General features: G+C 28.3%; 13 protein-coding genes and 24 non-coding genes across 37 annotated transcripts, besides 1 other annotated feature; 23 read left to right on the forward strand and 14 right to left on the reverse strand. All coding sequences in view use genetic code 5, as the record gives it.

The window, feature by feature from the left end:
- KEF75_t01 lies at positions 1–63 on the forward strand. The gene has a single exon. It is a non-coding gene; the product is annotated as a tRNA-Ile (tRNA).
- KEF75_t02 lies at positions 61–129 on the reverse strand. Its single transcript has one exon. It is a non-coding gene; the product is annotated as a tRNA-Gln (tRNA).
- On the forward strand, positions 130–197 carry KEF75_t03. Its single transcript has one exon. It is a non-coding gene; the product is annotated as a tRNA-Met (tRNA).
- Positions 198–202: 5 nt separating this feature from the next.
- ND2 (NADH dehydrogenase subunit 2) lies at positions 203–1205 on the forward strand. Its single transcript has one exon. A coding segment is annotated over exon 1 (1003 nt).
- Positions 1206–1272, forward strand: KEF75_t04. The gene has a single exon. It is a non-coding gene; the product is annotated as a tRNA-Trp (tRNA).
- KEF75_t05 lies at positions 1272–1332 on the reverse strand. The gene has a single exon. It is a non-coding gene; the product is annotated as a tRNA-Cys (tRNA).
- A 2-nt stretch (positions 1333–1334) lies between these two features.
- KEF75_t06 lies at positions 1335–1399 on the reverse strand. Its single transcript has one exon. It is a non-coding gene; the product is annotated as a tRNA-Tyr (tRNA).
- On the forward strand, positions 1383–2942 carry COX1 (cytochrome c oxidase subunit I; the record flags this gene model as incomplete). Its single annotated transcript has 1 exon — positions 1395–2942. A coding segment is annotated over one exon (1548 nt), but the record flags the coding sequence as incomplete, so codon positions are not given.
- A 1-nt stretch (position 2943) lies between these two features.
- On the forward strand, positions 2944–3008 carry KEF75_t07. The gene has a single exon. It is a non-coding gene; the product is annotated as a tRNA-Leu (tRNA).
- Positions 3009–3692, forward strand: COX2 (cytochrome c oxidase subunit II). The gene has a single exon. The coding sequence runs from the start codon at positions 3009–3011 to the stop codon at positions 3690–3692; it is 684 nt and encodes a 227-aa protein (NP_203157.1).
- Position 3693: 1 nt separating this feature from the next.
- Positions 3694–3764, forward strand: KEF75_t08. Its single transcript has one exon. It is a non-coding gene; the product is annotated as a tRNA-Lys (tRNA).
- A 33-nt stretch (positions 3765–3797) lies between these two features.
- On the forward strand, positions 3798–3863 carry KEF75_t09. Its single transcript has one exon. It is a non-coding gene; the product is annotated as a tRNA-Asp (tRNA).
- Positions 3864–4019, forward strand: ATP8 (ATP synthase F0 subunit 8). The gene has a single exon. It carries the CDS (start codon positions 3864–3866, stop codon positions 4017–4019), a length of 156 nt encoding a protein of 51 aa, NP_203158.1.
- ATP6 (ATP synthase F0 subunit 6) lies at positions 4013–4684 on the forward strand. The gene has a single exon. It carries the CDS (start codon positions 4013–4015, stop codon positions 4682–4684), a length of 672 nt encoding a protein of 223 aa, NP_203159.1.
- COX3 (cytochrome c oxidase subunit III) lies at positions 4684–5469 on the forward strand. Its single transcript has one exon. It carries the CDS (start codon positions 4684–4686, stop codon positions 5467–5469), a length of 786 nt encoding a protein of 261 aa, NP_203160.2.
- Positions 5470–5471: 2 nt separating this feature from the next.
- KEF75_t10 lies at positions 5472–5533 on the forward strand. The gene has a single exon. It is a non-coding gene; the product is annotated as a tRNA-Gly (tRNA).
- On the forward strand, positions 5527–5884 carry ND3 (NADH dehydrogenase subunit 3). Its single transcript has one exon. A coding segment is annotated over exon 1 (358 nt).
- KEF75_t11 lies at positions 5885–5951 on the forward strand. Its single transcript has one exon. It is a non-coding gene; the product is annotated as a tRNA-Ala (tRNA).
- Positions 5951–6013, forward strand: KEF75_t12. Its single transcript has one exon. It is a non-coding gene; the product is annotated as a tRNA-Arg (tRNA).
- KEF75_t13 lies at positions 6014–6076 on the forward strand. The gene has a single exon. It is a non-coding gene; the product is annotated as a tRNA-Asn (tRNA).
- Positions 6077–6135, forward strand: KEF75_t14. The gene has a single exon. It is a non-coding gene; the product is annotated as a tRNA-Ser (tRNA).
- KEF75_t15 lies at positions 6119–6184 on the reverse strand. The gene has a single exon. It is a non-coding gene; the product is annotated as a tRNA-Phe (tRNA).
- KEF75_t16 lies at positions 6136–6199 on the forward strand. The gene has a single exon. It is a non-coding gene; the product is annotated as a tRNA-Glu (tRNA).
- A 63-nt stretch (positions 6200–6262) lies between these two features.
- Positions 6263–7976, reverse strand: ND5 (NADH dehydrogenase subunit 5). Its single transcript has one exon. A coding segment is annotated over exon 1 (1714 nt).
- KEF75_t17 lies at positions 7974–8038 on the reverse strand. The gene has a single exon. It is a non-coding gene; the product is annotated as a tRNA-His (tRNA).
- Positions 8039–9371, reverse strand: ND4 (NADH dehydrogenase subunit 4). Its single transcript has one exon. A coding segment is annotated over exon 1 (1333 nt).
- ND4L (NADH dehydrogenase subunit 4L) lies at positions 9365–9652 on the reverse strand. The gene has a single exon. The coding sequence runs from the start codon at positions 9650–9652 to the stop codon at positions 9365–9367; it is 288 nt and encodes a 95-aa protein (NP_203164.1).
- A 2-nt stretch (positions 9653–9654) lies between these two features.
- Positions 9655–9717, forward strand: KEF75_t18. The gene has a single exon. It is a non-coding gene; the product is annotated as a tRNA-Thr (tRNA).
- Positions 9718–9719: 2 nt separating this feature from the next.
- On the reverse strand, positions 9720–9781 carry KEF75_t19. The gene has a single exon. It is a non-coding gene; the product is annotated as a tRNA-Pro (tRNA).
- Positions 9782–9785: 4 nt separating this feature from the next.
- On the forward strand, positions 9786–10280 carry ND6 (NADH dehydrogenase subunit 6). The gene has a single exon. It carries the CDS (start codon positions 9786–9788, stop codon positions 10278–10280), a length of 495 nt encoding a protein of 164 aa, NP_203165.1.
- CYTB (cytochrome b) lies at positions 10280–11417 on the forward strand. The gene has a single exon. A coding segment is annotated over exon 1 (1138 nt).
- Positions 11418–11484, forward strand: KEF75_t20. Its single transcript has one exon. It is a non-coding gene; the product is annotated as a tRNA-Ser (tRNA).
- Positions 11485–11502: 18 nt separating this feature from the next.
- ND1 (NADH dehydrogenase subunit 1) lies at positions 11503–12456 on the reverse strand. The gene has a single exon. It carries the CDS (start codon positions 12454–12456, stop codon positions 11503–11505), a length of 954 nt encoding a protein of 317 aa, NP_203167.1.
- On the reverse strand, positions 12454–12517 carry KEF75_t21. The gene has a single exon. It is a non-coding gene; the product is annotated as a tRNA-Leu (tRNA).
- Positions 12518–13797, reverse strand: KEF75_r02. The gene has a single exon. It is a non-coding gene; the product is annotated as a l-rRNA (ribosomal RNA).
- Position 13798: 1 nt separating this feature from the next.
- KEF75_t22 lies at positions 13799–13867 on the reverse strand. Its single transcript has one exon. It is a non-coding gene; the product is annotated as a tRNA-Val (tRNA).
- Position 13868: 1 nt separating this feature from the next.
- KEF75_r01 lies at positions 13869–14642 on the reverse strand. The gene has a single exon. It is a non-coding gene; the product is annotated as a s-rRNA (ribosomal RNA).
- Positions 14643–15881: an origin of replication (A+T region containing origin of replication; right).

Below are 15881 nucleotides of genomic sequence, written 5' to 3' on the forward strand. Positions count from 1 at the left end.
AATGAAGTGCCTGAAAAAGGATTATTTTGATAGAATAAATCATGTAAGAAATTACCTTCATTATACTTGATAGAATTAAACCACCCCCTAGAGTATCAAAAACTCTAATACATCATATACTAAAGCATAAAAAGATAAGCTAATCAAGCTATTAGGTTCATACCCTGCTAATGAAAGTAAAATCTTTCTCTTTTTAATAAAAATATATAAAATCCTTTTCCTAAATTCTATAGTTTTAGGAACCCTTATCTCGATCTCTTCATATTCATGGCTAAGAATATGAATAGGACTAGAAATTAATTTGTTATCGATTATCCCCCTATTCTCGAATAACAAAAATATCTTCTCGTCTGAATCAGCTTTAAAGTATTTTATTACTCAGGCCATGGCATCTCTCATCCTCCTAATAGCAATTTTATTATTACTATTAACAAATGAATTTATTCATCCCCTAATAAATTCAAGACTAAAAGTAATAATAGACTCAGCTTTATTAACAAAATTAGGAGCCGCTCCATTCCATTTTTGATTCCCCGAAGTAATTGAAGGACTAAACTGAACTAACTCATTCATCCTTCTAACATGACAAAAAATTGCTCCTATAATTTTACTCATAAATAATAAAATCAACAGAAAGTTAATTATTATAATAATCGTAATCTCATTAACAATTAGAACAATTAGAGGAATAAACCAAATGAGAATTCGTAAAATCCTTGCTTATTCTTCTATTAATCATATTGCCTGAATACTATCAACGTTAATAATCTCTCTCTCAACATGACTTTTCTATTTCTTAATTTATTGAATTATTAACATAAATATTGTATTCATTCTAAATTCAACCAAAACCTTCTTCGTAAACCAAATAAATAACATCCTTTTGAAAAATAAATTAGTCAAATTTACATTCATAACAAACTTGCTATCACTAGGTGGACTACCACCATTTCTAGGATTCCTTCCCAAATGATTAGTAATTAACTGATTAGTGTCTAATCAACTTTCAATAATCGCCCTCGTCCTAATTATTTTCACTTTAATCATAACATTTATCTACACCCGATTGATTTTATCTTCACTAACGATTAGAATAAGAGAAATAATAACAAAAACAGAAATCCCCAACAATATTGCAATTATTTTTATTAATACAATCTCGCTACTAGGACTATTATTTTGCACTTTCTCATTTAACTTAATGTAAGGATTTAAGTTAAATCAAACTAACAACCTTCAAAGTTGTAAATAGAATATTTCTTCTAAGCCTTAGGCTTAAGAAATAATTCACCCTTAGATTTGCAATCTAATGTCATAATTGACTATTAAACCTTTGATAAAGGAATTCTCATTCGTCTGTAAATTTACAATTTACCGCTTAATCTCAGGCCACTTCAACTAAACTGAATAAATGATTATTTTCAACTAACCACAAAGATATTGGAACACTTTATTTCATTTTCGGAGCATGATCAGGAATAGTGGGCACTTCATTAAGACTCCTAATTCGAGCAGAACTAGGAAATCCTGGCTCCTTAATTGGAGATGACCAAATTTATAATGTTATTGTTACTGCCCACGCATTCATCATAATTTTCTTCATAGTAATACCAATCGTAATTGGAGGATTCGGAAACTGATTAGTCCCTTTAATACTAGGAGCCCCTGATATAGCATTTCCACGAATAAACAACATAAGATTCTGACTACTTCCCCCATCCCTTTCACTTCTTCTCATAAGAAGAATTGTTGAAAGAGGAGCAGGAACAGGGTGAACCGTTTATCCACCCCTCTCATCAAACATTGCACATGGCGGATCCTCTGTTGATCTTGCCATTTTCAGACTACACTTAGCAGGAATCTCATCAATTCTGGGAGCAGTTAATTTCATTACAACAGTAATCAATATACGACCCCAAGGAATAACCCTTGAGCGAATACCCCTATTCGTTTGAGCAGTAGTAATTACTGCAATTTTACTTCTCTTATCTCTTCCCGTTTTAGCTGGAGCTATTACCATACTCCTTACAGATCGAAACATCAACACATCATTCTTTGACCCTGCTGGGGGAGGCGATCCAATCCTTTACCAGCACCTATTCTGATTCTTCGGTCACCCAGAGGTATACATTCTAATTCTACCAGGATTTGGCATAATCTCCCACATTATTAGACAAGAAAGAGGAAAGAAAGAAGCATTTGGAACACTAGGAATAATTTATGCAATAATAGCAATTGGGCTCTTAGGTTTTGTTGTATGGGCCCACCACATATTTACCGTAGGAATAGACGTTGATACTCGAGCCTATTTCACTTCAGCCACAATAATTATTGCTGTTCCAACCGGAATTAAAATTTTTAGATGACTAGCCACTCTTCAGGGCACTCAAATTAATTATAGCCCTTCTATAATATGAGCACTAGGATTTGTATTCCTATTTACAGTGGGGGGACTAACAGGAGTAATCTTAGCAAATTCATCAATTGATATTATACTTCACGACACTTACTACGTAGTAGCTCACTTCCACTACGTTCTTTCTATAGGAGCCGTATTCGCTATCATGGCAGGATTAGTTCATTGATTCTCCCTATTTACTGGCTCTACACTAAACCCAAAATTATGTAAGGCACAATTTCTAACCATATTCATGGGAGTAAACCTAACATTCTTTCCTCAGCATTTCCTAGGCCTAAGAGGAATGCCACGACGATACTCTGACTACCCAGATGCGTATACCCTATGAAACATTATCTCGTCAATTGGGTCAATCATTTCATTAATCGGTGTTATATTCTTCATTTTTATCCTCTGAGAAGGATTCACCTCCTCACGAAAAACCATTATTCCCCTTAACATAACATCCTCAATTGAATGACTACAAAGACTTCCTCCTGCTGAACATTCTTACTCTGAGCTTCCAATACTTTCATCTAAGTAAATCTATTATGGCAGATTAGTGCAATGGACTTAAACCCCATTTATAAAGTAAATACTTTTTTTAGAAATAGCAACCTGAAAATTATTAATGCTCCAAGACAGAGCCTCTCCACTAATAGAACAACTTTCATTCTTTCACGATCACACTTTACTAATTCTAGTAATCATTACTATCCTAGTAGGACAAATAATAGCAGGACTATTTGTAAACAAATTAACTCACCGATTTCTCCTAGAAGGACAAATAATTGAATTAATCTGAACAGTTTTACCAGCCATTACATTAATTTTCATTGCACTCCCGTCACTACGACTAATTTATATTCTAGATGAAACTAACAATCCAACAATCACGATTAAAACAATTGGACACCAATGATACTGATCATATGAATATTCAGATTTCAAAAACATTGAATTCGACTCATACATAATTCCTCAAAATGAAATAAATAACTTTAATTTCCGCCTCCTAGATGTTGATAATCGAATAACAATTCCATTCCTTTCACAAATCCGAATTTTAGTATCAGCAGCCGATGTAATTCACTCATGAACAATCCCATCACTCGGAGTAAAAATTGATGCAACCCCCGGACGCCTCAATCAAACTAGATTCATTTCAACCCGATCAAGACTAATATACGGTCAATGTTCAGAAATTTGCGGAGCAAACCACAGTTTCATACCCATTGTAGCAGAAAGAATTGCCCCATCCTATTTCATTAAATGAATTTCAAAAATAATTTAATCATTAGATGGCTGAAAGTAAGCACTGGTCTCTTAAACCACATAATAGTATATTAACAAATACTTCTAATGGTACCCCCCCCAAAAACCCCACCAACCATCCGGCAAAAACTTAGTTAAGAAATAATATTAGTTTGTCAAACTAAAGTCAACGTAAACCTGTTAGTTTTTAATTCCTCAAATAGCCCCATTAAATTGATTAGTACTTATAATTATTTTCATTAATATTATAATTATATTTAACATAACAAACTATTATTCATTCATTTACCCAGTTCAAAAATTTGAAAAAACAGAATTAAATAAAACAATTAATTGAAAATGATAGCAAACCTATTCGCATCCTTTGATCCCTCAACAAACTGAAATACTTCAATAAACTGAACAAGAATTATAATTGGAATTTTAATTATTCCCCCTTCATTTTGATTAACACCATCTCGAAATAATATTTTATGAAATAAAATTTTATTAACTTTACATAAAGAATTCTTAACTCTTCTTGGCCCCAAAAATAAAACTCTAACACTCATCTTTATTTCATTATTCAGACTAATTCTATTTAACAATTTCCTAGGATTATTCCCCTACATTTTTACTAGAACTAGGCACATGGTAATAACTTTATCGCTAGCTTTACCTTTATGATTAACCTTCATGTTATTCGGATGAATTAATAATTCCATTCATATATTTGCCCACCTAGTTCCACAAGGGACACCTCCAGTTCTTATACCTTTTATAGTATGTATCGAAACAATTAGAAACCTAATCCGGCCAGGAACATTAGCTATTCGTTTATCAGCAAATATAATTGCAGGCCATTTACTAATAACCCTTCTAGGAAACACCGGGACAACAATATCAATTTATCTTGTAAACATTCTCATCATTATTCAAATCCTTCTTCTAACCTTGGAATCAGCCGTAGCAATCATTCAATCTTATGTATTTGCTGTTCTAAGAACCCTATACTCAAGAGAAGTAAACTAATGATAAACAAAAATCACCCCTTTCACCTAGTAGACGTAAGGCCATGACCTATTATAGGATCAATCAGAGCATTAATTACTATATCCGGAATCGTAAAGTGATTTCATTCATTTAATAGAACCCTGTTATTTATTGGATTAACATCTATATCATTAATCATATTTCAATGATGACGAGACATTTCTCGTGAAAGAACCTTTCAAGGACATCATACATTTATTGTAACAATAGGACTTCGATGAGGGATAATTCTATTTATTACATCAGAAGTATTCTTTTTTATTTCCTTCTTCTGAGGATTCTTTCATAATAGATTAGCTCCGGCAGTAGATATCGGAATAACATGACCACCCAAGGGAATTGAAACATTCAATCCAATTCAAATTCCTCTTCTTAATACTTTAATCCTTTTAACCTCAGGACTTACGGTAACATGAGCACACCACAGATTAATAGAAAATAATTTTAAGCAGGCCACTCATGGATTACTACTTACAGTAATCTTAGGATTTTATTTTACACTTCTTCAAGGATACGAATACTTTGAATCATCTTTCTCAATTGCTGACGCAGCTTATGGATCTTCATTTTTCATAGCAACTGGGTTCCACGGACTTCATGTAATTATCGGAACCACATTCTTGCTAGTATGCTTAATTCGGCACCTAAATAATCACTTTTCTCAAATTCACCATTTTGGGTTCGAAGCTGCAGCCTGATATTGACATTTTGTTGATGTAGTATGATTATTTCTTTATATTTCAGTCTACTGATGAGGTAGATAATTACTTATATAGTATAAAAATTATATTTGACTTCCAATCAAAAGATCTATTAATAGTATAAGTAATTCATATTTTAATTTTATTAGCTCTAATCATTATTTTCATCAGCACACTTCTAATTGAATTCTAAACTTAACTTCAAAAAAATCATTTCTTGATCGAGAAAAAAGATCCCCATTTGAATGCGGATTTGACCCTAAAGCCTCAGCTCGACTACCATTTTCCCTACATTTTTTCCTAATTGCCATCATCTTCCTAATTTTCGACGTAGAAATCACTCTTCTTTTTCCCCTAATTGTATCTCTTAAATTCAATAGAATAATATCCTACATACCAACTCTTATTATATTTTTATTAATTTTATTAGTAGGACTTTTTCATGAATGAAACCAAGGAGCTCTCGATTGAACAAATTAGGATAATAGTTAACAAATAACATTTAATTTGCATTTAAAAATTATTAGCCAAGCTAATTTATCTTAAATAAGAAGCAAAATATTGCATCTAGTTTCGACCTAGAAGTTTGATCCATGATCCTTATTTTTAATTGAAACCAAAAAGAGGTATGTCACTGTTAATGACAAAATTGAATTATTTTCCAATTAAAGAAATATACAAAAAATAAGCTTCTAACTTAATAATAAAGCATTCCATGTTTATATTTCTATTTATATAGTTTATTAAAAACATTACATTTTCAATGTAAAAATAATTTCCTAATTTATAAATACTTAAAAACAAAAAGTCTCCCTGATATCTTCAATATCATGCTCTAATTATAAGCTATTTAAGTAAATTATAAAAATAATTATTAATCACACAATCATTAAAACAAAAAAAATCTTAATACTATTATTCATAAAAATTTGAGAAATCTTAGAACCTCTAACAATCACACTATAAATACCTTGACTACCCAGAACCTCAGATCAACCTTGATCTAAAGACTTATACAAAAATGAACCCCCAATAATAGGATAATAATTAATACCCAAAGTAGAAATTACAGGCATATTTCATATATTAGACAAAAATCACGATAATCCATAATTCTTAAGCGACAACCTATCATATCTAATAAAAAATTTTGATAACTCATAACCAATTCAAGCTCCTAAAATCACCATTAATAAAGTAAGAATCTTTATAAATAAAGGAAGAATAATTACATAAGGATAAGGGAAAATAATTCATCTTAATGACCTTCCTATGAAAATAACCAGAAAAATCAATCCTCCTATTCCCTTAATCATCATAACTCTCCCCTCATACACACTATTTAAAGACAAAAAATTGAACCTTCCTACAAATGAATAATAAACTAAACGAAATCTGTAACAGACAGTTAATCCAATAGAAACATAAAAAATTAAATAAATATAAAATCTTAAGTAACCTATTCTTATAATTTCGGCAACCAAATCCTTTGAATAAAATCCTCTTAAAAATGGTAATCCGCACAAAGATAAATTTCTAATATTAAAATTAACACAAGTTAAAGGTAAAAACTTAACTAAGCCCCCTATATACCGAATATCCTGAAAATCACCAACTCTATGAATAATATTCCCAGCACATATAAACAACAAAGCCTTGAATAAAGCATGAGTCAATAAATGGAAGAAGGCTAGTTCATATCTTCCTAAAGACAAAATCATTATTATTAAACCAAGCTGTCTTAAAGTCGACAAAGCAATAATTTTCTTCAAATCAAATTCAAATCTCGCCCCTAACCCGGACATAAACATTGTCATTCTAGAAATAAATAATAAAAAATATATTAACCACTCATTAAAGCAAAAATTAAAACGAATTAATAAATATACCCCTGCCGTTACTAAAGTAGAAGAATGAACCAAAGAAGAAACTGGAGTAGGGGCAGCCATTGCCGCAGGTAATCAAGAAGAAAACGGAATTTGAGCTCTTTTTGTTAAAGCAGCCAATACCACCAAATAAGAAATTACATTTATATAAGAATCACCTTTCAATTGAAAAAGATAAAAAACGTAATTTCAACTTCCATAATTTACTATCCATGCAATAGCTATCAACAAAGCAACATCCCCAATCCGATTTCTTAGAGCAGTAAGTATACCTGCATTAAAAGACTTAACATTCTGATAATAAATTACCAAACAATAAGAAACTAAACCTAGCCCATCCCACCCTAATAAAATTCTAATTAAATTAGGACTGACAATTAAAAATATTATAGAAAACACAAACATAACCACTAACATAATAAATCGATTAATAAAAATATCTCTAGCCATATATTCACGTCTATAAAAAATTACTATACTAGAAATAAATAATACAAATCTCATAAAAAGAAATGTTATTCAATCAAACAATAAAGTCATCACAATTCTTCTAGAATTAATTATTAACAAATTAAATTCCAAAAACCAAGTTAACCCCTCAACAATAAAATAAATACTAAAAAGAAAAAAAACTGTTCTTCAAAACAAAAACAATCCAGAAAAAATTAAACAAATATGAATTATTTAAAATTCTATTAGAATATCCTTAGCTCCACAAGCCAAAATTTTTATTAAACTATTTAAATAAATTCATAAAACCAATAAATCTCCCCTCAAAACCAATAAATTTAAAGGCAATCAATGTAACATTAATAAAAGAAATTCTCGAACCCTACAAGAAAAGTATGAATAACATCCTGAATACAAACAACCATGTTGACTGTAAGAGTACAAAAACAACGAATAAACAGCCCCAAAAAAAGAAACTAATATTAAAAAAATTATTCTTAGTTCACTAAACCCCACTAATCTATTAATAAGAACAATTTCACCCAACAGATTTATTGAAGGAGGAGCAGCAATATTTCTTGCTAATAAAAGAAATCAGAATATTGACAAGCTAGGTATCACATTAATTAAACCCTTATTTATATAAAGACTACGTCTATGAAGACGCTCATAAGAAATATTAGCCAAACAGAAAAGTCCAGAAGAACATAACCCATGCGCAACTATTATTGTTAATGAACCCCCTAATCCTCAAAAATTTATTGTTATCACTCCTGCCAATACCAATCCTATGTGTCTTACTGAAGAATAAGCAATTAAAGATTTCATATCACTTTGACGTAAACAAATTAACGAAACATAAAATCCTCCAACTAATCTCAATCCAATAAAAATAACATTAATTAATGCACCAATTTCCTGAAATATAATCATTAATCGTATTATTCCGTATCCTCCCAATTTAAGCATAATTCCTGCTAAAATCATTGACCCCGACACAGGAGCCTCAACGTGAGCCTTAGGGAGTCATAAATGAACAAAAAACATTGGAATTTTAATAAAAAATACTATATTGACCAATAAATAAATAAATAAACTATTTACTATCCCAGACAAATAAAAATAATGTAAAGAATAAAATTTCCCATAACAAAAAAACAAAGAAATCATTATTGGTAAAGAAGCCAATAAAGTATAAAATAATAAATAAACCCCAGCTTGTAAACGCTCCGGTTGGTATCCTCAACCGACAATTAAAATTAAAGTTGGAATCAAACTAACCTCAAAAAAAATATAAAAAATAAATAAATTCAAAGAACTAAAAGTTAAATATAAAGATAATATCAATATTAATACCACAAACATAAAAAAACCTGTTCAACTATTCTTCAAATAAATCTTTTCTCTAGCCAACAACATTAACCTACAAATTCAAAAACTCAAAAATAATATTATAAAAGAAAGTAAATCCCCCCCAAATTCATAGGAAATTCTCGAAAACAACCCCCTAAAAGAAAACCTAAAAATAAATAAAAAAGAAACAACAAATCAAACTAATTGATTAAGTCAAAAACCTCCCAAAAAAGTTAAAGGAATCATAAATAATAAACCAAATAAAAACTTTATCATAAAACCCTAAATCTCTGAAAATAATCATTTCCATGACTACGAATAAGAGAAACCAAAATAGAAAGACCCAAAACCCCCTCACAAACAGTAAAAGTTAAAAAAATCATTGAAAAAAAATATTCATTCCCCAATATTCTTAAATACAAAAATATCGCTAAGTAAAGTGACAGTACAACATATTCCAGTCTCAATAATATTAACAGTAAATGCTTACGTTTAAGACTAAATATTATTAATCCACTAAGAAACATAAATGTCAAAATAAATTTAAAAATTATCATTAGTTTTTATAATTTAATCAAAATATTAGTCTTGTAAACTAAAAATAAGCAATGCTTTAAAAACATCAAGAAAAGATAAATCTACCTATCATTAATCTCCAAAATTAATATTTTAATTAAACTATTCCTTGAAATCCTAGCTTTAATCATATCCTTAAACATAATTCTTTCATTAATCTTTATCTTCTTAAATCATCCCCTCTCGGTTGGCTTAATCTTACTAATTCAAACAATCTTAATTAGATTAATTTCAGGAAACCTGATTAGATCATTCTGATTCTCATACATCCTATTTCTAATTATAATTGGAGGCATACTTATTCTATTCATGTACATAACCAGAATTGCCTCAAACGAAAAATTCCAGCCTAAAACAATTATTATTTCCCCTCTTATACTTATAATTATTTTCATTCTTTTTCTTCAAAACAAAACAGAAAGATTAATTTACAATAACGAAATAATCCCGTTTAAAGAAAACTCAATTATTCAGTTTTCATTGATTAAATACGCCAACTTCCCTGTAATAATTATTCTTATTTCAATAATTCTTTATCTCCTAATCACTCTAATTGCTACAGTCAAAATTACTGAATTCAAGCAAGGCCCTATTCGTCAAATAAACTAATGAAAACCCCAATACGAAAATCATCCCCATTAATTAAAATTGTTAATAACTCGTTAGTAGACCTTCCTTCACCGTCTAACATTTCAACTCTATGAAACTTCGGATCTCTTTTAGGATTATGCTTAATAATTCAAATTATTACAGGAATCTTTCTCGCAATACACTATTGCCCTAATGTAGAAATAGCCTTTAATAGAGTAGCTCACATCTGTCGAGATGTAAACAACGGATGACTAATTCGAACACTCCATGCAAACGGAGCCTCTTTTTTTTTCATCTGTATTTACGCCCACATTGGACGAGGAATATATTATAGATCTTACAACCTAATTCACACATGAATAGTTGGTGTAACAATTTTATTTCTAGTAATAGCAACAGCCTTTCTCGGTTACGTTTTACCCTGAGGTCAAATATCATTTTGAGGGGCAACCGTAATCACCAATTTATTATCAGCAATCCCTTATTTAGGAACTTCAATCGTTCAATGAATTTGAGGGGGGTTTGCAGTCGACAATGCTACTCTAACTCGATTCTTCTCATTCCATTTCCTTCTCCCATTTATTGTTTCAGCCATAGTAATAATCCACCTCTTATTTCTTCATCAAACAGGATCAAACAATCCACTAGGCTTAAATAGAAACATTGACAAAATCCCATTTCATCCTTATTTTTCATATAAAGACATCGCAGGATACTTAATTATATTAATAATTTTAATCAACTTATCCCTTCTAGATCCCTACATACTAGGGGACCCAGACAACTTCACTCCTGCCAATCCACTAGTAACACCGGTTCACATTCAACCAGAATGATATTTTCTCTTTGCCTATGCCATTCTTCGGTCAATCCCTAATAAATTAGGGGGAGTAATCGCCCTAGTTATATCAATTGCAATTCTCTACATTTTACCATTTACAGGAAAAAAAAAATTTGCTAGAAACCAGTTCTATCCTGTTAACAAAATTCTATTCTGAATAATAGTATCAACAATTCTTCCTCTCACTTGAATTGGAGCACGTCCAGTAGAAGATCCTTTTATCTTAACTGGTCAAATTCTCACCTTAACCTACTTCCTATTCTACTTTATCAACCCACTCACATACACCCTCTGAGACAAAACATTATTTAATTAACTAATGAACTTGAATAAGTATGTATTTTGAAAATACATGAAAGAAAATAAAATTTTCTACTAGTTTATACTAAATTTTATTAACTAAATTAAAAAAACAAACAAAAACACCTTAAAAAGAAAGAAATAAATTAAATAATTTAATGAACAGGAAAGAAAACTTTTTCAAGCCAAATACATTAACTTATCATAACGAAATCGTGGCAGAGTTCCTCGAACCCAAATTCAAAAAAAAGAAACTAATACCAACTTAATAAAAAAAGTAAAAGAATTTAAATTAGCACCCAGAAATAATATGACACACATTATCCTTATAAACAAAATACTTGCATACTCTGCAAGAAAAATTAATGCAAAACTTCCTCTTCCGTACTCCACATTAAATCCAGAAACAAGCTCAGACTCGCCTTCAGCAAAATCAAAAGGAGTTCGATTCGTTTCTGCTAAAGCAGAAACCACTCATATTAAAGACAACGGCAGACACATAAAAATAAATCAACAATTATCCTGAAAAATTATTAAATCAACCAAATTTACTCTTAAAATTAAAAAAATAAAAGACATTAAAATTAATCTCAATCTCACTTCATAAGAAATCGTTTGTGCAATCGCGCGTAATCTACCTAATAAAGCATAAGAAGAATTAGAAGACCATCCAGCCAATATAACAGTGTAAACCCCTAATCTAGAAACCGATAAAAAAAATAATAAAGACAAATTAAAATTTAAATAAACAGATAAAAAAGGCATTATTATTCATAATAGTAAAGCAATAAAAAAGTTTATTACAGGGGAAACGTAATAAATAGAAAAATTAGAATATATAGGAAAAGTCTGTTCCTTAGTAAACAACTTAATTGCATCCCCAAAAGGTTGTAATAAACCCATAAAACCAACCTTATTAGGGCCCTTACGAATCTGAATATATCCTAAAACCTTTCGTTCTAATAGAGTTAAAAAGGCTACACCAATCAAAACCCCCAAAATTAAAATCAATATAGAAAAAAAAATTATAATAAAATCCTTAATAATCAATATTACTTGTAACCACGTTACATAAATAGATTCTAAATCTATCGCACTAATCTGCCAAAATAATTAACTTCATTCAAACTCTAAAATATAATTTTAACATTCGGTCCTTTCGTACTAGAACATTAACATAAATAAAAGATAGAAACCAACCTGGCTCACGCCGGTTTAAACTCAGATCATGTAAAATTTCAAAGGTCGAACAGACCCAATATTTCAGCTTCTACACCGAAAATTAATTTTAATCCAACATCGAGGTCGCAAACTTTTCTGTAAATGTGAACTTTCAAAAAAAATTACGCTGTTATCCCTAAGGTAATTTAATCTTTTAATCCAAAATTCAGGATCAACAATTCACTAATCAGTGTAAAAACAAAAAAAAAGTTAAATCAATTTTCCTATCACCCCAACAAAATTTTCCAAGCAAATAAGAAAAAGAAAACTTCAAAACCAATAAAAACTTAGAAAATAAAACTCTATAGGGTCTTCTCGTCTTTTTAAAAAATTTAAGCATTCTCACTTAAAATTCAAATTATAATTCATTTAATCAGAGACAGTTAATTTCTCATTAAACCATTCATTCCAGCTTCTAATTAAGAAACTAATGATTATGCTACCTTTGCACAGTCAAAATACTGCGGCCATTAAAATCCTCATTGGGCAGGTCCGACCTTAAATTATAATCAAAAAGCCATGTTTTTAATAAACAGGTGAAAATTCAATTGCCGAGTTCCTTAAACTAACCTAGCAAATAAAAATTAATTTTACAAAAAATTATACTAATTTTATCATTATTACTCATAATTCTTCATTATTTAAGAAATTCTGATAAAAAATTCAAATAAACTTTAAATCACACTACTAGATTAATTAACTATAACATACTAAAAATAATGAAAAATTCTAATCCTATAAATTAATCAGTGACAACTTAATTATGAAAATCCTTTTATAAGCTTATCCCTATAAAAATATTCTATTTTAATCATAAAATAAAAAATTATAATTATAATAAAAAATAAATAAATTAAATTTATTTCTCAGAAAACTAGATATATTTAAAAACGACTAACGTTTCATTACTATAATAATATTATAAATACTTTTTCCACAGTAATAAATATATTATTTTAGCTCTTTTAAATTCGAGGCAACCAATTATTTGACCCCAATTTAATAAACCCTGATACTAAAGGTACTAAAAATCAACTATGCTTTCTCCCTAAAAAATTAAATCCTTCACAGACCATTTACTATAATTAAAAAAATTTTTTCAAAAAAAATTAATAAAAAAAAAAATCTTTCTTACAGAAAAAAATAAACATATTAAATAAATAACAAATTAATATCAAATTAAATTGAATTTCACAACTCTCCTTTTAATGTAAATAAAATGCTTACACCAAGCTCTAATTTGATCATTCCAGGCCCATTTTCCAATAAGCCTACTTTGTCACGACTTATTCCATTTATAATGAAAGCGACGGGCAATATGTGCATATTTTAGAGCTAAATCACTTTACATAAATAATAAAATTACTATCAAATCCAATTTAAATTAAATTTTAAAATTAATAACCAAAAATAACTTTAATGTAACCCATTTTAACTTTAATATCAACTACACCTTGATCTGAATTACTTTCTAATTTAACATTATAAAAATTATAATTCTAATAAAATTTTTATAAACGACGATATATAAATTTATAATTAAAGTAGAAATTATCGTGGACTATCGATTAAAAAACAGGTTCCTCTGAAAAGACTAAAATACCGCCAAATCCTTTAATTTTAAAGATCATAACTCATAATAATTTAAGTTAAAAATTTTACATTTCTAATAATAGGGTATCTAATCCTAGTCTATAAATAAATTTCTCAACTTCAGAAACAAATAACAAACCCTCTAAAAACTTTAAATTTCACCTAAAAAGTCCTTCTCCAAATTTCTAATTTCTACTTAATTGAACTAAAAAAAATTAACTTGCCTAATTTGTCTAACCGCAACTGCTGGCACAAATTTTGTTTACACTAAATTAAATTCCTAGTTATAAGCCCACTTAAAAACTAAATCTACATACTGATTCAAAAATCTATTTAAAACTTTTTACGCATTTACTTACATATACAAAAATTAAATAATTAATCTCAAAGCCATGATAAAACTTTTATATAAAAAAAAAAAATCCTAACTCAAAGACAATCCTCCCTAAAAAAAGCCCGCTTGCTTAATTTTGCTCCCCTAAGCGGGCCTAGAAAAATTTTTTCTAAAACATATTAATATTAATAGATTTTGCTTAATTCTAGAAAAATTAAATTTATAATAATCAACCCCTTTGCTTTAAAAATTTTTTTAATTATAAAGCATGATTAAAACAATTTTTTATTCTGAAATAAATCAATTAATATTTAAGTAATCAAAAATTTTAAATTAAACCTAAATACATTAATGTAAATTAAACCCCTCTTATTTTATTAATCCCCTAACTCAAAATAAAATAATATTAATTTAAATTAAAATATGAAAATTTATTTTTTATTACCTTTATGCTCAGAAAATAATTTCTCTGCAAATTTCAATTAAAAAAATTTAGCTACAACTTTTTTTGTAAATTAAAACTTTTTTAAAAAAAAATTAATTTCTAACTCAATAAATTAATATTCACTTATTTTTTCAAATTTTACAGAAAAATAAATGTAACGAAATTTAAATTTTAACTAAATTCTTCAATTCAATGAAACTTGTGTATTAATGTAGGAAAGAGGGAAGTTTTTTTTTTTTTTCTATTAAATATTTATGTATCATTATTAAATATATTAATTATTAATAATCGCTATTATATTTAAATATTTAATCTCCGTTTAATGATTTATAAGTTTATATAGTTACATATTTATAAATAATTATATATATATAAATATTTAATTAATAAATAAAAGGAACTTAATACTAATCATATTCAACAATAATCGGATTTTCCTTTCACTTAGCAAGCGATGGTTAATCCTGGGATAATTATAGTTATATAAGAATATTAAATTCATTAAATACGTTATATATTCATATAAAATTATTAATTATATATAACTTTTATTAATTATATAAAAATTATATATAAAGCTAATTATTACATTCTAATATATAATTATATTATATATAAATCAATGCTTATCATATATATAATTATATATTCCATGATAATTAAATAAGTTTTAATGTAAGCACCTTTTCTTATGAAATTTTTTAGAGAAAAATTGTCTTCTTTGACATTTACTAATGTTAACTTAAATTGAGGAAAAATTGATGATGCAAAAAAATGCAATTTTCGTGAATTTTCCAAAAATTAGACTTAAAAATATTAACTAAACCTAAATTAATTAAATTAAATTCAAGAAAGTTGTGAAACTTAAATTACAAATAAAGTTTT

This window comes from Tribolium castaneum, mitochondrion (genome assembly GCF_031307605.1).
Source record: "Tribolium castaneum mitochondrion, complete genome".
In the NCBI taxonomy this organism is placed as follows: domain Eukaryota; kingdom Metazoa; phylum Arthropoda; class Insecta; order Coleoptera; family Tenebrionidae; genus Tribolium; species Tribolium castaneum.